General features: G+C 33.9%; 3 protein-coding genes and 1 pseudogene across 3 annotated transcripts; 2 read left to right on the forward strand and 2 right to left on the reverse strand.

The window, feature by feature from the left end:
- Nucleotides 1-1,697: 1,697 nt before the first annotated feature.
- Nucleotides 1,698-2,528, reverse strand: LOC130963092 (uncharacterized). The gene has a single exon (XM_057889243.1). It carries the CDS (start codon nucleotides 2,526-2,528, stop codon nucleotides 1,698-1,700), a length of 831 nt encoding a protein of 276 aa, XP_057745226.1.
- A 2,586-nt stretch (nucleotides 2,529-5,114) lies between these two features.
- LOC130961801 (FT-interacting protein 1) lies at nucleotides 5,115-8,959 on the forward strand. The gene is made up of 3 exons (XM_057887813.1): nucleotides 5,115-5,346; nucleotides 5,439-6,086; nucleotides 6,826-8,959. The coding sequence occupies exons 2-3, from the start codon at nucleotides 5,577-5,579 to the stop codon at nucleotides 8,692-8,694; spliced, it is 2,379 nt and encodes a 792-aa protein (XP_057743796.1). The 5' UTR covers nucleotides 5,115-5,346; nucleotides 5,439-5,576; the 3' UTR covers nucleotides 8,695-8,959.
- Nucleotides 8,960-16,171: 7,212 nt separating this feature from the next.
- Nucleotides 16,172-17,411, reverse strand: LOC130963093 (uncharacterized; annotated as a pseudogene).
- A 3,425-nt stretch (nucleotides 17,412-20,836) lies between these two features.
- LOC130961802 (ATP synthase subunit a, chloroplastic-like) lies at nucleotides 20,837-22,190 on the forward strand. The gene has a single exon (XM_057887814.1). It carries the CDS (start codon nucleotides 21,192-21,194, stop codon nucleotides 21,933-21,935), a length of 744 nt encoding a protein of 247 aa, XP_057743797.1. The 5' UTR covers nucleotides 20,837-21,191; the 3' UTR covers nucleotides 21,936-22,190.
- Nucleotides 22,191-22,908: the final 718 nt, after the last annotated feature.

The raw sequence follows: 22,908 nt of genomic DNA on the forward strand, positions 1-22,908 counted from the left end.
GCTTTTAATATGGGCCGAAAATAAAAGGAAAATTGCAAGCCCAAGTGTTTCATGAATACATTCAGCATTGATGCAAAAATATTTTGTTTGTTATGGCTGAATTATTATTCTTGTTATTGGGCCAGCAATTGTGATAACAAGCCCAATTAAAGGTCTTGGTATGAGACCAAAAATGCTTGGTCCGAAATTAAAAGACAATAGGGCACAATATTGTTTTATTCACTTAACAAAAGAAACCCATTCTTTTGATTATGTGCTGCATGCTCCAACGGATATCACTTTTATTCCTTGATGGAATCCAAATTTTATTAATTGAAATTATTGCAGACCTTGGAACAATGAGAGAGAAATTTATTTGATGGCTTTAATGATTCTACACGCCTCTCAGTAAAGGGAAGTAGGAAACTTGAGTGCACTTTTATTCCTTCTCTTTGCTACATTAATTGTTTTGATCAAATCCATTGAATATCTTCTTTCTTCTCTCTCTAATCTTTCTTTCTTCTTCCTTCGGTCATGTCACAGCAACCATGGAAGCTACACTAAGCTACCAAAAGGAAAAAGAAGAAATTGCATGCATCAAGACCATCAAGTTAATGATGGCAAGAAAAAGAAAACCAAAAGTATGCTGTGGCTGAGATAATCACCAAATGTGGTAAGATTTGGTGAGGTAATCTCGGATCCTTCATACACAAAAAGAAGGAAGAAGATTCGGCCAGCAAGGTGAGATTCTTGGAGGCATGGCTTGTCTCTGATTCTGCTCAACCACCACAGGAAGTAGCTAGAGTGGCGAAGTGATGGAAGAGGCAGAGATTGGAGCAGATGAAGCCATCATCATCATGAAGCATCAAGGGCCAAAAATCCATATTGGAGAGGAAGCCAAGGATGGAGCGCTCGGATTGATGAAGAGTGATGACCAAGGAAGGACTAGAGGTATTTGCATGTTGGTTTTTGCATGAGTTACCTCTTCTCTCTCTGTGGCCGAACCGGTTTTATTTTGAAGGAAAGGAAGCTAAGCTCGGGTGTGTGTTTTCAAACTGTGAAGGCTTCACTTCTCTATAAAAGAGGTGAACAGTCATGGTTTGATTCAAGGAGAAAATTAGAGAGTTCAAGACACAGAGTTCTCAGAGCTACCTGAGCTAACAGATTTCTCTTCTCCTTCAATGTTTTCTATTTTGTAATTTTCTGTTTAATTTTGTCATGTCTTAAGACTCATGGAAAAAAGGAAAACAGTGAGGTTTGTATGAAAAAGCCATAGAGCAGAAAAAGGCAAAGAGTGCAAAATTAAAAGAAAAAGCCATAGATGTCCTTAGAGTTCCTTTGTACATCTGTGTTGTGTTTCATGCTTCTGTGGGAATCCTCTTGTAAGTTGGGTTAGCACTTTACAATTTGTAATCTGGATGATTATAATGAAAATTCCATCATCATTGTGATGGAGACTGGATGTAGGCTGCACTGCACTTAGCAGCTGAACCAGGATATATCTGGGTGCAATCTTCTCTCTCTCTCCTACTTCACTTCAGTTTCTACTGTTCAGATGCAAAATAAAAAATGTCTCGTGCCAAGTGACGAGACAAAATGAAAATGTCTCGTGGCTAGGGACAAGCTAAAAACAGAAAAGTTTCCTCTAAGTCCAGCAAGTGTTAGCAAGCAAAAAGGGAGCTAAGATTCAATCCCCCTTCTCTTAACCACTGAAACCATCAAGCATCTTGTGCAACAGCAGATAGCAATTGGCCCCAATGATAGGTCTTGAGGAATGCTCCATCCAAGTGAATCAACGGCCTGCATCCACTCCTAAATCCCCTCTTGCAGGCATCAAAACATATATACATTTTATCGAATGTTGGGGGCGCTTGTGGCTGGGGAATAACGTCCAACAACGCAGTAGACCTTGGATTGCTTCTATGTATCTCCATTAGATAGTCTCTAAGCTTCCCATATTGTTCTACCTCCTTTCCCATGATCCTGTCTTTGGCTTCCCTCACAGCTCTGTAAACCATTTTAGGATGTAGTACTAGATCAAACTCTTCTTTTAAAAAATCAATGGCCTCATGTGTGTTCATATGGGAATGGGTGGTCATCTTTTTCTCCACTTTTTTGCTGATCCAGTGTTGGTCAGCCGCGTTACTTCCCAGATCTCTTGCGCATGTATGTTCACTCCTATAGGTTTTCACTTGGAAACACTGCAGCTGTTTATTGTATGATAGATGAGCAATCCAGGGACAATTCTCATTGTTGCAGCCAACTCTAACCCTTTCCTTATCATTTTTAATCCAGACCAACTCCCTCCCCTCAGCAATAAACGAATCCTTCACAACTTTCTTGAACCTCTCTATTGTAGCAAATCTTGTGCCTAGCTCAAATCTGCCTTTTCCAAAGCCATTGTGTTCATCAAACTCAGGCCAGTGTGGTTTGTTCCCTTCATCCTCTGATGAGACAGGGGTATGCAGCTCTTCAGACTCATATTCAAACACAATGTCTTCATTATCAGTGTCTACATCACTGACATAGTCTATAACGGCTGGCCTCATGCTGGGCTCCCTAGCAGGCCTTGATCTGTTGGGCTGACTTCCAGGCCTACTAGTGCTGGGCTGTTTAGCAGGCCCAGTAGACCTTGAGGAACTTTCACCAGTTGAGCCCACCCTTCTTGCTTTAAATATCTCCCTTTTACATTCATGTGTTGCTTGTTTTTTGGCTTCTCATTAGGATCAACCCCTTTCCTCGACGATGGAGACACATGTTTCCTCTTCCCTTTGGCAGCTCTAACCCTTCTGCTCTCATCATCTTCACCAGTATCACTCCCACTTTCATAACCAGCTAGAGGTGGTTTATACGGCTCATCTTCATCACTGTCAGTGCTATCAATGGCGGTAGATGAGCCATCCGACTTCTCCAAGTCATTTGGATCGACTTCTTCCTCAACCTCAGCATTTTCCTCAAAATCATCATCTGCGATCTCAGGTTCGTCAACAGGATGGTAAAAAAAATGTAAAACTCTTCAGTATCTTTGTTCCTCAACTTAGCCTGTCGCATTTGGTTGATCCCTGCGTCCCCCCCTCAGTACATGCAACCCTGACTCCATATCTTTACTTTTTGGATCATACCAGTAAGCCTCCTTATAGGATTGATATCCTAGTCCTTTGAACATCGTGACCAGATCGCCAAAATTGACAAAATCCAAATCCATTAGAGGAAACTTCTCAACTTGACCATTAACATACACTAACTCACCGCTAGCCCTCCGTGAAAAGTTACCCCCATAATGGAACACGGGAACACCAAAGACATCAACCATCTGCAAAATTTTTCAATCCACAACAAACCATAAAACCACCCCTTATTATATAAATCACAAAAATCTCTCTAAACAACACATGGCAAATGACTAACCCCACAACTAATCACATATCAGAATCACTTACAATCCTTATTAGTCTCACCCTACAACATTGATAGCAAAAAAACGACCATAAGCAGAACGATTGAACATCAATGTACGTACCACTCTCTACGGCAGACGCAGGTATAACCACGGAGCTTCAATATGAAACTCCTCCACGGAACTGCAACGACGACAATGCGGAGACGAAGTGTTGTATTTTTTGGAGGGAAAAGCTTAGTAGTGCTAGGGCTTCTTGTAATTCTTTCTCACTGGTATGGGCAGCACTGGCATATTTTATAACGCACACTCACCACTGCAAAACACACACCAAAAACGACGTCGTCCGAGTGCCCAAAGACTACAATGTCCCATTACTTTCTCCACTAGCACCACGTCAGTCCCGTTACCACCCTCCTGAAGACACGTGCGCATATACACGCCACATAGGCGCCAGGTAAACATATTCCGTTACGTGTTGGACACCAAATTGAACGGGAGGACCAATTTGTACGGTGTTTTGATGGGTGAGGGATCGTTTTGTATTTTCCAATCTTGAGAGAGTTAAAAGTCCATGATTTAAAAGGTCAGAAACGAATTTGTCCTTTATCCTAAAAAGAAAGTAGAAGAAATTAAGAAAAATATATTAGATTATAATAGAAATTTATTTTGTGAAATATAAAGTTAGATCAAATATAAATATGTCATTAAATTTTTTAAACAAATATGCATTACACATAATATTTTTATTGTAAAAAGAACAATTTTCACTTTTTTTTTTAGTGAAAAATATTTTTTCATCGTAACATTACCGATTATAATTCATTGAATTTTGGAATTTTTGATCCTCCAGTTACCACTTGTCAAAAATTCCAAAAAGTTCAGCTAACATCGTGTTAGAGACGAATAAAGATGAAGGAATAATATAATCTCCTAAAGCATCTTTTGAAGGCTCACTTACCTCATACGCTTTCTCCTTTACTTTGGCCTCAACGTGCAGCTTTAATTGTTTAAACTTCTTTATTTATTTACTAACTGTCTTTCCCGCCTCTATGTTAATGCAATTACCAAAATGACCATTACGTTTCATATGCTACAAATATTTGAGAGTGATGAATTAGTCTTTTCCACAAGAAAAATTGCCATCCTCTGGAAAGCTATAGAAGAAAGACAAACGAATCTAGTATCTAGGAAAGTGTTAAGTGAGCAATATAACGGGCAGCCATTATGTGCTAGTCTACCACAAATTTTTTTTTTTCATTCTAAAAGATTATCTTTGTCTTCCAAAAAAGAAAAAAAAATAAAGACTATCTTTGTCATATAACCTTTACGAAGTTGTGGAATTTTAAAAAGTGGCTTCTCCTAATTATCAAAGCGTTTAAATTAAGCAAATGCAAGTATAGCATCTATGCTCCGCCAGCAAAGTTATAAAGTGCGTCGACATTGTATCTCAAATTTTCAAAAGTATATAGAATTAGTAACTAATGGTAAAATATCAAAAATAAAATATTACTTCATGTAAAGTAGCTTGAAGGGAAAAAAAAACACTATAATCCATTAATATATAAAAATATTCTGTTCACTCAAATTGTGACCATAGAGAATAAATATTGTTGCTTAACAGCATTATATGTTTGAAATAAATCTCGTAGTAAACTAATAAGACACTCGTATATATTCTTTGGCTCAAAAAAAAAGAAACAAGAAATAATAAAGGGACCGAGTGTGTTAGCCTTGAGCACCTTTGGCACCAAGTTCCTCAACCCCAATCTGCTAAAGTGTCTTGAACTTGCAACTTTAAGATTTATATGAAGTGGAAGCTGAAGAGAATCATTTCATTCAGAGAGAAAAGCAAGGCAAAGCTGCATAGTAAAATATTGAAACAAAGACAGTAAACAACAAAGGAGTCATCATCACAAAATGATAAGCATTTGTAAAAAAAGACCCTGTTTCATGTCAGACCTTAAAAGGTATAACACAAAGTCTTAAATTTTATATTCTCAATTATTCATATCTTTGTCTCTCTGATTTTTACTATCTCACTTCACTTCTTCTATTTCAGGTGCTTAACTAAAAACTCCTGTGAAAATTTAAGAGGTTAATGAGATTGGAACATATCATAGAAGTTACACACTTTCACTTATCACTAAGTTTTTTCAAAGAAAAAAAAAGGAGGGTGAAGCTTGCAAGTTAGTCAAAAATGGGTTCACAATCTGCTCCACCTAAGGCGAACCAGGATGACTACAAGCTGAAAGACACAAAGCCGGTGCTCGGAGAACGGTGGCCACACGGAGGACAACGTGGCGGAAGCGGATGGATCTACACCGAGAGAGCAACAAGCACATACGACCTTGTGGAACAGATGTTTTACCTCTACGTTCGAGTCGAAAAGGCGAAGGACTTGCCTCCAAACCAAGTAACTGGAAGTGTTGATCCTTATGTGGAAGTAAAAGTTGGCAACTATAAAGGGAAAACAAGACACTTTGAGAAGAAAAGCAACCCTGAATGGAAACAAGTCTTTGCATTCTCAAAGGACAAGATACAATCCTCTGTTGTTGAGGTTTATGTAAGGGACAAAGAAATGGTTGCTAGAGATGATTACATTGGAAAAGTTGTATTTGACATGCATGAAGTTCCAACGAGGGTTCCACCAGATAGCCCTTTAGCTCCTCAATGGTATAGATTAGAGGGTAGAAGGGGTGAACCCAAGGTGAGCCACTATGATATACAAATTCTTCATTTTTATTCACTTAATCGTATCGCCTCAAACAGGGAGCCAACACTTCTGTCAATATTTATGATTTATAATTTAGGATTTAAAATTTAATATTTAGTGTTTAGAGTGTTGGTCAAATATTAGGCCCCAAATAATCAATGCTATTGATCATTTAACATTGTTCTCCTATTAGTACAGTTAAATTCTTTCTATCCATAGAAATAGACATAACCATAAGAGACAGACTTTGTGTCTCTATCTCTATCTAAACAATCAAACAAGTTCTTATATTTACTATCTCCATCTAAACACTATTTAAATGCAGTGAAAATTCTCAAACGTGAGAATTGTGGAATGTACCTATCATACTCATTCTGTATGGCTGAGTTTGGTTGCTATCCATGCTGATCGAAGACATGAATACGGTGACAAATGTTCATTGTTTGTAAGGACATGCTGACACACAACTATATATAAAATACATGTATTTAGCATCTTACTAAAAAGTTGAAACACAAATATTAGACATGAGACATGAGTTTTTTTTGTTTATAATTTTATCCCATAAATTTTTTAAAATTCCACTTTCTATCCTCATCAACTTCATCACCAACAACATCTTTTGCATTAGGAGTAAAATTGGTTCTTAAAGATAAATGTGTTTGATCTTATTAGTGTCTTATCAAGTAACAAACTACATGTATTCATGTGTATCTGTGTTTGTGCTAAGCAGGTGAGGGGAGAAATCATGCTAGCAGTATGGATGGGGACACAAGCTGATGAAGCATTCCCTGAAGCATGGCATTCAGATTCAGCTTCAGTTCATGGAGACGGAGTATATACAATAAGATCAAAGGTTTATGTTAATCCAAAGTTATGGTATGTTAGAGTCAATGTCATTGAAGCGCAAGACATTGAACCGCAGGACAAAAGCCAGCCACCACAAGCTTTTGTGAAGGCTCAGGTGGGACAACAAGTCTTGAAGACTAAGCTTTCACCGACGAAGACGCCGAATCCAATGTGGAATGAAGATCTTGTGTTTGTAGCAGCAGAGCCATTTGAGGAGCAGCTTGTGATCACCGTGGAGAACAAGTCTACGCCAGCGAAAGACGAGGTTGTTGGTAGGTTATGCGTGCCATTGAACAAGTTTGAGGTCCGGCTCGACCACAGGCCGGTGCATTCGCGTTGGTTCAATCTTGAGAGGTTTGGGTTTGGTGTTCTTGAGGGTGATAAGAGGCATGAGCTCAAATTCTCAAGTAGGATTCACCTCAGAGTGTGTCTTGAAGGTGCATACCATGTGCTTGATGAATCAACTATGTACATTAGTGATACGCGGCCGACTGCGCGGCAGCTCTGGAAGCAGCCTATTGGGATTCTTGAAGTTGGAATACTGAGTGCTCAAGGCTTGCAGCCGATGAAGACGAACGAGGGAAAGTCTTCAACGGATGCCTATTGTGTTGCCAAATATGGACAGAAATGGGTGAGAACCAGGACAATAACAGAGAGTTTCAATCCAAAATGGAATGAGCAATACACTTGGGAAGTTTATGATCCATGCACTGTCATAACCTTGGGTGTTTTTGACAACTGCCATTTGGGTGGAGGAAGTGGATCAAAAAATGATTCAAGAATTGGAAAAGTGAGGATTCGTTTATCGACATTGGAAATGGATAGAATCTACACAAACTCTTACCCTTTACTTGTTCTTAGTCCCAAAGGATTGAAGAAAATGGGGGAAGTTCAATTGGCGATTCGATTTACATGCCTCTCTTTGGCTCACATAATCTACCTTTATGGACACCCTTTGTTACCAAAAATGCATTACTTGCATCCATTCACAGTAAACCAGTTAGATGGATTGAGGTACCAAGCTATGAATATTGTTGCTGTGAGACTTGGTAGAGCTGAACCACCATTGAGAAAAGAGGTTGTGGAATACATGCTTGATGTGGATTCTCATATATGGAGCTTGAGAAGAAGCAAAGCAAATTTCTTTAGAATTGTGTCCCTTTTTTCAGGTGCGATTTCTATGACTAGGTGGCTTGGTGAGGTTCAACAATGGAAGAATCCAATTACAACAATTCTAGTCCATGTTCTGTTCTTCATTTTGATATGTTACCCTGAACTGATCCTCCCTACTATCTTCCTCTACATGTTCCTCATTGGAATATGGAACTTTAGGTTCCGGCCGAGGCATCCGCCTCACATGGACACCAAGCTTTCGTGGGCGGAAGCAGCACATCCGGATGAACTTGACGAGGAGTTCGATACTTTTCCAACTTCTAAGGCGCAGGATGTGGTCAAAATGAGGTATGATAGGCTAAGAAGTGTAGCCGGAAGAATACAAACGGTTGTTGGAGACATTGCAACTCAAGGTGAGAGGCTTCAAGCATTATTGAGTTGGAGGGATCCAAGAGCAACAAGTTTGTTTGTGATTTTCTGCCTTATAGCTGCGGTGGCGCTATACATAACGCCGTTCAAGATGGTTTCTGTTGTTGCCGGAATATTCTGGCTCCGGCACCCCAAGTTTAGAAGTAAGTTACCCTCTCTTCCTAGCAACTTTTTCAAGAGGTTACCATCTCGCGCCGATGGCATGCTTTGAAGCATGTATAGTTTCTAGAAGTTCAGTACAGGACAGGGATGCAATTTGTTTTGGTATGTAGTTCACTGCTTTTTGTGATTAGTTACATGTTTTGTTTTAGAACAAATTCATTATGTAATAGGTGGAATTGGAGATCAAAGGTAACTATGCTTTGAAGGCTCCAACACTATGCAAAAGAGAGAACATTTATGCAGATTAGCTTCTTTGTATGATTGTATCATTGAATTATCATTTTTTTGGTTCCTACTTTGTGGTGACTAGTGATGTAGAGTGGTCATAAGATTATTTCTTGTGAAAGTTTAATTCGTGTTGATTTGGGATTATGACTTAAAACTAAGTATTAATCTTTAACATCTTTATCTATTACCAAAACCAAGCAAAATGTTTAATCAAGTCCAACCAAGATGTTATAATGTGTTTCACATCTACGCATATGCTCTTCTTTTTTTTTTTCTTTCTTTTCTCATTTAAATTTTTTCGATCTCCTTTTTCTTTTTCCTCCTCCTCCATCGTCAACGTTATTGTTATATCGTTATTGTAATTGTCATCATTACTCTTCCTCCTCTTCCTCCTTTTCCCTCTTTTTTTTTCTTTGAATTTCTTCACATTCATCCATGAATTGTTGCAAGAGCGTACTGACGCCAAGTAAGATAAACGTTCGATTAAAGTAACCATGATGTTTCCTTGGCTCTTTTGGATCTCTTCTTTCTCTTGGAGAAACACTTGGAGTGCTTCCTCTATTGAGGTTTGTAGAGAAAAAGAGAGTTCATCATTTGGAAGAAAGTCTTCGTATATGGAAGATGGTTCATATTGGTAAGAATATTGAGGTGGTATATATGAAGGTAATTGGTCAAGAGGGACTTGAGAGCAGGCACGGACCCAAGCTTGAGAATGGGAAAACTTGCCCCAGTGTCATTTGATATTTTTAAACCATATATATATATAATATGCCCCCATTTTAAATTTTAAATGACCTCATTACAAATAAACTAAGCCCATTTTATCTTTTTATGATTTTGACTATTAGTTAACCTAATTAAATTTAGTCTTCTTCTATTTTTAAATTCAGCCGTCACTCATTTATTCTCTTAAACCCTTTTCTTAGTTTCATATTTTCAACCTTCTTTTTCTATTCCTTGTCTAGTAGTCATCTTCTCTTCATCAAAAGGTAAATTTTAAATTCTCTATTTTGTTTTATATAGCTCTCTATGACTCTATGTATCTTTCAATTTCATTGTTTCTCTTTTTGATATTTTCAATTGCAAATTTTAATTCAAACAATTATAGTTTAGGTATTAATCTATTTTTTTATTCTCTTCATAAATTATATATTTTATGTTATTCTCAATTTAGTTATCCTTATTATTTATTTGTTTATCCTTCGTTCTATTCTATTATATGTAATTATATTGCATATAAATTTTTAAAGTGAATTGATCAATTTACTAATTTAGAATATATATTTTTTATTTTTAGAAATAGTAATGAAAAAATATTTCAAAAGAAAACTACCACTAGAATCTAAAGTCACTCCATTAGTCTCTTCTAATAAAAAGAAGTTCTTAGAATTCAATATGAAAAGTCTGGTAGCTGATCTTGGAGAACGACCCGAAATTTCAAATTATAATCCAAATGACAGAAAGAGAGACATTCAATCAAGTTGATAATGAAACAATTATTCAACATTTTCAAAATATGAAAACAAGAAAAGAAGTACCTTCAAAATTTGAAGCGAAGAAAGTTAGCAGCTAATGTAATTTTTGGTTTTTTTTTGTATTTGAATAATTAATATGCACTTTTATATTTTTAAATATAAATTAATATATATTTTGATAGTAATGTGTATTATTTTTGCCCCCCAACATAAATTTTCTGGGTCCGTCACTGCTTGAGAGTATTGGTGTTAGAATGAGAGTATTGGTGTTAGAATGGTGATGATTCTAAGTGTGGTTCATATGACTCGTATGGTTGTTCTTGAGGCACATAAAATTGGTAATATGGTAGACATAGATTAGGATCATATGGAGGTGTTTGGTTGTAAAATAGGACTTGTGAGTATTGTGGTTGAGGGTGATGTTAAAGAGGTGGTTTATAGGCATATGTTGGTTGAGATTCATAACCGTAGTAAGACTCACCATATCCATTAGATTGGTTTGCACCATAGGAGGATTATGCTCATAGTGACACGGAGGAGGTTGTTACCATGAAAGTTGTCCATATGCATATGGTTCCTCCCTCAATTGATTTTTTATCCCATACTGTGAACTATCATTGAAGTTATTATTTCCTACAACATAGTTACAATCAAACTCAAGGACAAAAGAGTGAGAATTCATAAAAAAAAGAGGAAATAAAAATAAAAGCTATCAAGAAACAAATAAAAATACACTTCTAACTACTAACAAAAATCAAGAACTAACTAAAGAGCAAACTATTCACATATTAACAACAACTAATAATATGACGCACATTTGCAATTCTCCAACAACAGCGCCAAAAATTTGATGGGGGATAAGTGTCGGTTTAGAGTTTCACAAGTTTAAAAACTTGAATTTCGTTGCAAGTATAATTCTAAACCAACAAATAACTCTCAATCAAAGTTTAAAAGATTGTCACAATTCAAATAAAATCACCAAAAATTTTAAATTTCAAGTTGTTCTCCCATAAAATTGCAGTTGGGTGTGCGTATCATTGGCTATGAGAAATCGAAGTTGGAATTAAAATTGCAAGTAAATAACGAGCAATGAGCAAAAGACAAAGGGAATTACTTAAAATAAAGGCAATTAAGGTAAAGGAAAGGAAATTCAAATGACAAAAAGGTCTTGGTAAGGGTTGAGAGTCAAGGTTTCCTATCCTAGTTATTTATCACAAACATGGCAATTATGAAGAGTTAATCTCATTTAGTCAACCCTTAACATTAGGGATAAGTCAAATAGTCATAATTGATCTCAATCTATAAATCCTAACCAACTCATTAATTATGCTTAGTGAAAGGATAGCGTTAGTAAAAAACAAATCAACTAACAACCCTAAATTACCAATCAATGTTGGACATCAATGACTCAAGGTCCCCTAAGTTCTCAATCCCAAGTTAAGAATATAAAATTCTACTTTATAACTAGGTGAGACATTTTATCAAACACTTAGAAGGCATATAAACAAAGCATCATAAATTGCATAAATTAATAAAATTTATGACTACCGAATTCAAGAAAATAATAATAGCAACTCAATTATCATCAATAAACATGAAAACATCAATTGCATTAAAAAAATAAAAAATAAAGTTAAATAATGTAAAATATTATTTTTATTCTTCAATAATAATATTATATTTTTTATTTTTATAATTTAATTTTAATTCACTCCCATAAAAATAATCATTTACGTTATGAATATAAAAAATAATTATTTTAATTTTATTATAATTTTATGTATTTATTTAATTATTATCGAATTAAATGGTTCTACTAGTGATTTAACCATTAAACTATTAATCTAATGACCCAGTAATTCATCAAATTGATTACCGGTTTAGTTTTAATAACTATAGTGCTAAGCAGCAAAAAAAGTGTTTGTGGTGGCCTTTTTAACTCTGGATGCTTTTGTGGTATATTTTGTACCCATAAATATATAATTTAGAACTATGTAGTGTTTGTATTAGGATTCTTCATAATGTTGTTTCAATTCGTTTTTCCGGGCCTAGCTTGCAAATTAAAACCAACTTGTTGATCATTATGGCTCCAAACACCCAAAGTTGAAACCTCCAAAGTGAAGGTCATGATTTCTTCTAAACAAAATTAGTGTGAAAGTTCCGAACAAAGAAAAAAGAATGTTGCTCTGTATGTCCCCATGCTTTAAACGTTGATTCAGTAAAAGAAAAGAATTTGATTCAGTTAAAGAAAAAAAATCATATTATTAATATACAAGGGTTAAACTCTTTTATTTTATATAATTTTAAGTTGAATTTTATGATGTAGAAAGAAAGATTTTTTTACTCTTATATGTTTGTGTTATCAAAAGGGTAGGAGTATATATCCATTTTGGTCCTCAAAAAATTTCAGATTAGACACTTTAGTTCCCAATTAAAATTAATTATTTGATTGGTCCCTAACAATTAACTCCATCAGTCACTTAGGTCCTTTACTGCGTTAATTCTAATGGAGGACAAAATAGTCCCTGACAACTCTAATAGGGGATAAAATGGTCCCTGATCTCCTCTGTTCGAAAACGACATTGTTCTCTCCCAATTTCCATCATATCTCGCATAACACTAACAGTCTAATACTGTAACTTCAAACTACACAATGCACACTCTATAAATTTAATGTTCACAAGAAAAAAAATTCTCAACTTATTCTCAACCAATTCATACTCAGTAAACTAATGCCTATGTCTCTCAACTAGTTGTCGTCTTCGATGGATCCCATGAATCCAGACAACAAGTCTGATTTGTTAAGACTCGTCATCGTCATTACCATCTCCCTCCTCCTCTGCCCTAACATCTCCATGACCACATTGTCCACCACTCCGATCGCTTCCTTCAGCTTCTTCTCCGAACCAATGTTCAGTAATCACTTCAGTTTCCATATGAGCGGCAACGACGACATTGCTTGTTGTAATAGCTTGGATGCGAGGTCGAAACTGTCTGCCAACTTAGACTCCGAAAAGGAAGGAATGAAGCACTCGGTGTCTATTTCAAATGAGAATTTCTATATGATGTCGAAGGAGAATCTTCTCATGATATCCTAATGTCCAACAATCTATATTGTTTGCCGGAAAGTGGAAAAAGGCGTGCCCTTGAAGTAGTTATGGAACTTGGTCTTGAGAATGTCGTGGACGTTGTCGCGGGTTGGAGGTGATGTTTATCAAAGAAGTGGAAGTGGATGCGTTTGGTGGGTGAAGTGCAGAGGAGGTGGATGTACCAGTCACAAAGATTTAGGAAGTGTGTGGTCCAATGACATGTTGAGGTAGGTGCGACACGTGTGACAATTATACCATGGCTTAATCTTGGAGCTAAAGAGGAGGAAAGAAAAGATGAAAAAGAAGATTATGAAGGTGAAAAAGGAGAGTATGAATGTTAGAGTTATGCGAGATATGAGAAAAATTGGGGAAAAACAGTGTCGTTTTCGAATAAAGGGGTCAGGGATCATTTTATCCCTTGTTAGAGTTGTCAGAGATCATTTTGTCCCATGTTAGAGTTTTCAGAGACCATTTTGTCTTCCGTTAGAGTTGACGGAGCCAAGGACCTAAATGACTAACAGAATTAATTGTTAGGGATCAATCGAGTAATTAATTTTAGTTGGAGACTAAAATGTCTAGTTTAAAATTTTTTGAGGACCAAAATGGGTATATATATGACAAGTATTTAAAAAGAGAATAGTTAAAGAGATAAAATTTGACATATTGCAGGTAAAATATAGTACATTTTGTCTTATGCAGCATATGAATGATGTATTGATTAAATAGACTAATTGTATTTATGTTATTAATTATTAAAGATAATATTGGGTCTTGTATAATTTTTTATCTTTGGACTTTTTGAATGTACGCTCTCTCTCTCCAAAAATATTAACTTTTACATACAAAAATTTATTAATATTTATTTATTTTAATATATACTTTTTGTTCTTTTTGATGACTTAGATATATTCAGTTTCACAAAGATAAAAATGTATCTACATATTTTAACCAACAAAAAAACATACAACTTTAAGTATTTACATATATTTAAATTAACGATAATATTTATATATTTAATTTAAATATTATATCAATATATCTATCAATATTGTTCTGGGTATATATATATTTATAAAAAAATATTATTCAAACACCACATATTCTTCACATCTTATAAAAATAATTTGTTATTAATTATTTATATAATTAAATTATTTTTTAATTAATAAAACAAAAAAATATATTTAATTGTTTAAAACATATTGATGCCAAAACAGTATTTGTAATACTGCCATTATTATGGTATAGAAAGAGAGAATATATGTTTTGGAAGAGTTGATTTTTTTTAAGAATGAAAATTGTAACAAGAGACTTTGCTTTTTGTTATAAAGGGAAATTAAAAATAAATTTAATTTTAATGCAGTGTTAGTATAAAATAATTTTATATCTACATCTAATGACGTAACACTACATTAACAAAAATAATTACTTTTTATATTGACGGTGTGAATTGTCATCCAAAAGACTAAATATAATTATACGATTGTGTAAAACACATTTTTACATCGTCGATATATCAAAATTAAACTCATTAAAAATATGTGCACTCAAAATTAAACATGGTAAACACTAAAAAATATAAGAAAACATAGTTATTTTTTCGGTATTACGTAGACGCTATTTTGTTATTTTGTTTGCATTAAAATATCTATTTACAGTTGTTTATAAGAAATAATTAAAAAAAAATCAAATAATAAAAAAATCTTTTAATGATTGATATTCCAAAAAAAATTATCTAAAAAATATTAAATACTCCAATGCAACATTTTAGATACAACCTATTATTTATAATTAAATTATTAATTTTTTACAATGAATAAACTATGTTATTAAGTGAATATTTAATATTTGTTACTTTATTAAACGAAAAAAGTATGTCTGAACAAATTTAACAAAACTATACGATTAGTTTCTCTTTGAGACGATAGAGGTGTGTTGAAGAAGGATGATAAGCTTTTCAATATATATTTTACATTCATTAATTTAATTTAAAATAAATATTAATAAATTTTTGTGTGTAAAAATTAACTTTTCAGATGATATTTATTATGTAAATAAAAGTAACTAATTGAATTTTCTTTTTCAAGTAACATGAGTTGGAAGAAAAATTATTAGCTTAGATTTCTTTTTATATTAACTTTAGCTTAGATTTATTGGTTCAAAATTTTCTTTTCAGTTGTTACTGTGATATGGGGAGAGAGAGTGTACATTCAAAAAGCTCAAAGAAGAAAAAAAATCATACCAGGCCCAATATTATCTTTAATAACTAATTAACATAAATATAATTAGACTATCTCCAGTAGAAAACTCATCCCAGTTCTTATTTATAGCCCACCTGTTATAAAAAGTAACTCTACATCAGTTTTTGCGTCATAAACAGTAAATAGAAACTCAAAGCATCTCTCTCTTCTCTATTAGGAGGAACTAACTTTAGTCCCTATTGTGGTCCTACTTAATTAATTAATTAAAATACTTAAAGTTAATGTAATTAATTTTTTTCAATAATATAATTTAAATTTATAAATTTAAAAATAATTCACTATTAAAAGATATTAATATTAAATAAATTCATATATAACAATAATACACAATACATAATTCGGGATTACACTAATTTGTAAAATTACTTAATACAAAGAAAAACATAATTAAGCTCTATAGTTGAAAATAAGCATTGTGAAATCGCCATGTGTTCAATCAAGTCCTTTTTTAATTGTCTATGTTGCTGCCTATTTCAAAGTTGGCCATTTCTTTGGAGAAATTGATGGTATGGTGCAAAATCTTCTTCTCCCAGCTGAGGTTGTGATAAGCCATTTTCGACATCATCATACTCTAAGCCTTGAGCAAAGTTTCCTGCATAAGTGTCTCTTTCATCCTCAACAATCATATTATGCAATATAATACAAGCTCTCATTATGTTGGCAAGCTTCTTCTTTTTTCCAAAAGCGAGCTGGACCACGTATAATTGCAAAGCGTGCTTACAACACTCCGAATGCTCGCTCCACATCTTTTCTTTGCCCTTCTTGGTATTGTGCAAATAACTTGCGTTTCTCCCCTTGTGCCTTTGAGATTGATTTGACAAATGTGACCCATTCAAGATAAATACCATCTGCTAAATAGTATCCCATAGTATAATTATTACCATTAATAGTATAATTTATCTCTGGAGCACAGTCATTTAGAATATCACCGAACACTGGAGAACGATCTAACACGTTGATATCGTTATTTGAACCAGAAACTCCAAAGAACGCATTCTATATCCAAAGGTCTGAAGATGCTACAACCTCAAGTATTATGGTTGCAACCCCACGATAACCACTCATGTACATACATTTCCACGCATTTGGACAATTTTTCCATTGCCAATACATGCAGTCAATGCTACCCAACATGCCAGAAAAGTCACGACCCTCCGCCATTTGTACTAGGCGTCGTATGTCATTTGGATTTGGTTTTCACAAGTATTCATCCTCGAACACCGAAATAACACCTTCAACAAATTTTTCCAAGAATTCAATTGTAGTGCTCTCGCCTATGCGCACATAATCATCAACAGTATCAGCTACTACGCCATATACTAATATCCGTATCGCAGCGGTATATTTTTTGAGTGGTGATAAGCCTCTTCTTCCAGTTGCATCAACCCTCTGTTAGAAATACGGATAGACGTTTGAGAGCGCGTTTACTATTCGAAGGAACACATGTCTTCTCATTTGAAATCTCCGTCGAAAAATGTCAGCATTATACACCGGTTCATCTGCAAAGTAATCTTGGAAAAGGCGATCATGTCCTATTTTTCGATCTCTGTTGATCCATCTATGAGGAGTTGGGATAGAGCTTCTATCGATATCTTCTTCTTCTGAATCTTCGAGTAAACACTCATCGATCCAATTATCTATGAGTGTGTTATCTTGCCGTCTTTTTTTTCCATACAAAGCCTCATTAAACATATCATCAAAATTTCTAGCCATATCTAAAAATGTAATTTTTAGTTCTCTTTCGAGGTGAGAAACAAGAGTTGAAGTGGAGTTGCGAAGTCATTGATAATTGATATTTATAAGTGTGTCTGCAATAAGTACCTACTCCTCAACGGCTACTTTTACAATGGCTACTTAACGACTGGTTTTGCAATGGCTAGTTTTGCAACGGTCACTTTCATGAACAATAACGGCACAATAATATAAACTAATTTAAAAAATTACATCAGAAATAAATAAACAAACTACATCACATACCAGTAATACGCAATAAAAATAAGAACATAATACATAACTCTACAAATACAAGGAACTACTAAGTAAACCACTTGGCGATTATTTTCTCACATGCAATCTCATGAAGTGCTCATCGTTTTTCACTCATTGTAGACGTGTCAGCATTAAGTATTTGCATATCCATTTCCCTTCTCCTTTCCTTGGCCATCCTTTCAATTTCCCTTTCTTTTGTATTTATCTCCATTTCTTTAATATATCTCTGAGTTTGTAATTCTTGTTCTTTCATTGCCGCTTGAGTTTGTAATTCTTGTTCTTTCATTGCCGCTTGAATTTATAACTCCTTCTCTTTGATTGCCATAATCTTTGCTCTATGTTCCCTCTCCTCTTCTCTTTCTTTTTCCCTATCCATTAGTTCCTTTTCTCTAACATTCTTAATATCTTCCATGAGAGATAATTTTTTAATAGCCGATGATTTCTTTTCGCTAAAATCTTCAAACATTTGTGCTTTTTCCTTACCTTTTCGCTGGCTCTTCTTTGATTCTTGTGGGCGAATGGGAGAGTCCACACCGGGTTCGTAAGTCAACGGTATTTCTGGGTTTGATGAGGATGAGTATACTCCAGTTACACTAACCTTGATTCTCTTTAAGCCGCCACTCTGTGTAGGTAGTTGGCTTCTCCATTTTTGCTCCAATCGAAGCATGTTCCAATGCCTCTCAAAAGTGAATTTTTGACCATAATTTGTGGAATAAAGTTTATAAGCCGACTCCTTTATATCATCAGCGTTTGAACCACTCCTTATGTTTTGACTAGCTTAATCGTAGCAACCAGCAAATTGTGCAACATCCTTGTTGATCTTATACCATCGTTTCTTACATGCAACTACCCCCCTTGTCATGTCGGAGAAAAATTCTACACAGTAGCTAAGAATTCAACTCTAAAATGTTTCCCCCTTTTGATCGGTACCAACTATAGTGTTAGTTGAAATATTTAACCTTGCACTGATCAGCATCTCATCCTCTTTCCAATGCCAGTGTTGAATACTATCTTGCCTCCGATCTTCAATTTCATCATCATTGAGGTTGATAGCATTTAATCCACAAGACTTGAAAAAATCTGAATATTGCGAATTTGGACTAGATTTTATAGGAGTATGAGAGGATGGGTTAGAAGAGCTACCAACACCAGATGAGTTATGTCTTGATGCACTGAATTGAGTTGAAAACGGCAAGGAAGTTGGAGTAACATTTCCGATAAGGGTTAAATATGGATGAAAATGGAAAATGTGGTGTTTGTGAATTTTGATTTTGCGGTTGGAATATAGAAAATTGATTATTATAAGGAGCTTGAAAATTGAAATTAGAAGGATTTTGTGGATTTGGATTTTGAAATGTATTTGGTAGTGTGAAGTTTTGATTTGGAATTTGAGAAAAGTTTTGTAAGTAATTGAAGAAAGAGTTGAGTTGGTTTGGATCCATTTTTTCGAACAAATAATAATATTAGCAGAACTTTGATTTCGTAAACTTGGAAGAAGATGAAGAAGAGTAGTAGAAAGTGTGAGAATAGAAGTGTATCTAAGTGGTATATATAGAGTAACAAAATATTAATCTATTAATAATAACGGTTATATAATAACGGCTAGTTTCCAACGACTAATTTTACAATGGCTAATTTTACAACGGCTAATTTAATATAATAATATAAATAATTAATATAAATTATTAATTAAATAAAAATTTAATTATTTAATCTAATTAATTATTATAATTATTAATAAATTAATTATGATTTAATTATTATTTAAATAATTAATATAAATCATTAATTAAATAAAATATAATTATTTAATATAATTAATTAAAATTTTATATAATTATATATTTAAATAATAACTTGCCAAATGGCAAGTTATTATTGGCTATAGTAAGTCCCCATTCAGAGGGACTTGGATCTATAGAAAACTGTGCAGGGACCAACTTGAGTTTCTCTCCAATGGTTAGAGACCCAAATGTGTCAGAAAAAGTAACACGGGCACTCAGTGTTAGAGTTGCTCTTAGCCTATTTAATCAATACATCATTCACATGCTGCATAAATCAAAGTGCACTACATTTTACTTGCAACATGTTAAATCGTGTCTTTTGAACTACTCTCTTTCTAAATACTTGTCACACTACCCTTTTGACAATACAAATATACAAGTATAGAAGAATCTTTCTTTCTACACCATAAAATTCACCTATCATAAATTATATAAATGGTCATAAAATTTCATAAAATTATCATCTTAAGTCAGAATTTTAAATTCATAAAAAATTTAAAAAAATTCTCATAAATTGTATGATCTTGATAAATAAGTAGTTACAAAAATTATGCTAGTATTACAAGATATTTTTCTACTTCTTCAATTTCATAATTTTCAACGTTCTAACCATACTAACCATACTAGATTTCTTGTGATTCATTGTGGATGATACAAAATAATCACAAAATTCCACAAAATTACCTTTTAAGAATGGATTTTAATGTCATAAAACTTTCAAGAATTTTTTTCACAAGAGAATCTGGTTATAGAAAATATGTCAGAGTTACAGAAACTTAATTAACAGGCCAGGTTACACAAATTGTATCAATATTACTATAGTCTCTTCAATTTCACAATTTTGAGGGAAGGGTGAAAAGAACCCCATCAGGGAGTGAAATAGAACATGAAACCGTAAGCTCCCAAGCAGTGGGAGGAGCCCAGCCCGGGGCTCTTTACCTGCTTATGCATTTATAGCGCAAGATTTTACTACTCAAGCGGCGTTATATACTCATCATCAATACATCGCAGGATTCATTAAGACAGGAGCTTTTGCTCATGGAGCTATATTTTTTATTAGAGATTACAATCCAAAACAAAACGAGGATAATATATTGGCAAGAATGTTAGACCACAAAGAAGCTATAATATCGCATTTAAGTTGGGCCAGCCTGTTTCTGGGGTTCCATACTTTGGGACTTTATGTCCATAATGATGTCATGCTTGCTTTTGGCACTCCGGAAAAACAAATCTTGATCGAACCCATATTTGCCCAATGGATACAATCTGCGCATGGTAAAATTTCATACGGCTTCGATGTACTGTTATCTTCAACGAATAGTCCGGCGTTCAATGCGGGGCGAAGCATATGGTTGCCCGATTTGTTTAATCGATACAAATTGTGACCCCAATCTCGCGGATATTTCGATTCCAGCTAATGATGATGCTATAGCTTCAATTCGGTTAATTCTTAACAAATTAGTATTTGCAATTTGTGAAGGTCGTTCTAGCTATATACGAAATTCTTAATTAATAATAAAATAAATTATTCCATTGAGAACTTCATAGATTTATAGAATCGGTTACTATAACTAATTTACTAAATCGCGCAAAAAACAAAAAACCCAGAAATATTAAGTGATTAGTCGATATTCAAAATAAAAGATTTAACAGACAATTGAAAAAATAGATGATTGAATCAAAATAATTCCTTTCAAGTTCTATTTATTTTGAGGGCAATATGAATATTCTATTATGTTCCATCAACACATTAAAAAGATTATATGAGATATCTTCCGTGGAAGTAGGTCAACATCTCTATTGGCAATTAGGGGGGTTCCAAGTGCATGCCCAAGTACTTATAACTTCTTGGGTCGTAATTGCTATCTTATTGGTTTCAGCCATTTTAGTTGTTAGAAATCCGCAAACCATTCCCACTTTTGGTCAGAATTTCTTTGAATATGTCCTCGAATTCATTCGAGATGTAAGTAAAACTCAGATTGGGGAAGAATATGGTCCGTGGGTTCCCTTTGTTGGAACTATGTTCTTATTTATTTTTGTTTCAAATTGGTCGGGGGCTCTTTTGCCTTCGAAAATAATACAGTTACCTCATGGAGAGTTAGCTGCACCTACAAATGATATAAATACTACTGTTGCATTAGCTTTACTTACATCAGTAGCATATTTCTATGCGGGTCTTTCGAAAAAGGAATTAGCTTATTTTGGTAAATACATCCAACCAACTCCAATCCTTCTACCAATTAACATCTTAGAAGATTTCACAAAACCCCTGTCGCTTAGCTTTCGACTTTTCGGAAATATATTAGCTGATGAATTAGTAGTTGTTGTTCTTGTTTCTTTAGTACCCTTAGTAGTTCCTATACCTGTCATGTTCCTTGGATTATTTACAAGCGGTATTCAAGCCCTTATTTTTGCTACTTTAGCTGCGGCTTATATAGGTGAATCCATGGAAGGCCATCATTAACTTAACAAATTTAGGAAATAGTCTTTTTTTTTAGTTTCTAGTTTAGTTTGACTCGCCACAATATATGTGCGGCTAAAGATAATATACTTAGGTAACAAAAATACATAAAAGATAAACAAATAAGTTTTGAATTCTGATTCTATTAATTGAATATTCATAAATACGGGGTTAAATTAAATGCAATCAAAGTATAAATAAATATATGATTTGGTAAAAAAATAGAAAAGATTACTTGAGAGCTGTAAAAAAAAATAGGAAAAAGATTCATTATTTAAAAGATGTTTTTTCTATTTTTTTTAACTAAACTAAAAAGAATCTTTGTTTTCAATTTTTTTCAATAACTTTTTGGTATTGTTTTTGTTGTATTTTATTTTGTTCATTCAATCTATAACATAAATATTTTTTTTACATTATAATATAGATCTAATTTGAATATTATTTGATTAGAGTCTATTAATGTTGTAAATGTAAATATTAAGAACTTTAACTTTGAACTTTGTAGGATATTTCCGTTTACGACATGTGATTAAAATGGATATTATTATTCAGTAGGAACAAAAAGAAGTGGATCTATTTTATTCTATATCCGATAAATAACAATACGCAATGGTGGTGTGGGAGGACGTTGACCAAATGAATAAAAAAAAGGGATAGTTATTACAAACAGGTTCTTTGAATGATAAAAAAAGATATGTTTGCATTCACGAATAAAAACACTCATATAGGAGCAACCTCCCCATTTTTTATTTATCATTTATAAATACAATATGATAAAATAAAGAAAAATCAATTTTTAGACAATAAACCTTTACGTTTCCACATCAAAGTTACATATATTACTTCATTTTTGTTTTCCATTTTATGCCTATTGGTGTTCCAAAAGTTCCCTTTCGAAGTCTTGGAGAGGAAGATGCATCTTGGGTTGACATATAGTGCGACTTGTCAGATATATATGGGTTATATGGGATTTCCC

This window comes from Arachis stenosperma, chromosome 2 (genome assembly GCF_014773155.1).
Source record: "Arachis stenosperma cultivar V10309 chromosome 2, arast.V10309.gnm1.PFL2, whole genome shotgun sequence".
NCBI lineage: Eukaryota > Viridiplantae > Streptophyta > Magnoliopsida > Fabales > Fabaceae > Arachis > Arachis stenosperma.

Bases quoted from the DNA above. Each gene is read 5' to 3' on its own strand.
- LOC130963092 (XM_057889243.1), bottom strand. From the start codon at position 2,528: ATGAGGCCAGCCGTTATAGACTATGTCAGTGATGTAGACACTGATAAT.
- LOC130961802 (XM_057887814.1), top strand. From the start codon at position 21,192: ATGAATATTCTATTATGTTCCATCAACACATTAAAAAGATTATATGAG.
- LOC130961801 (XM_057887813.1), top strand. From the start codon at position 5,577: ATGGGTTCACAATCTGCTCCACCTAAGGCGAACCAGGATGACTACAAG. The intron at 6,087-6,825 runs GTGAGCCACTAT...TGTGCTAAGCAG, and splicing joins GTAGAAGGGGTGAACCCAAG to GTGAGGGGAGAAATCATGCT.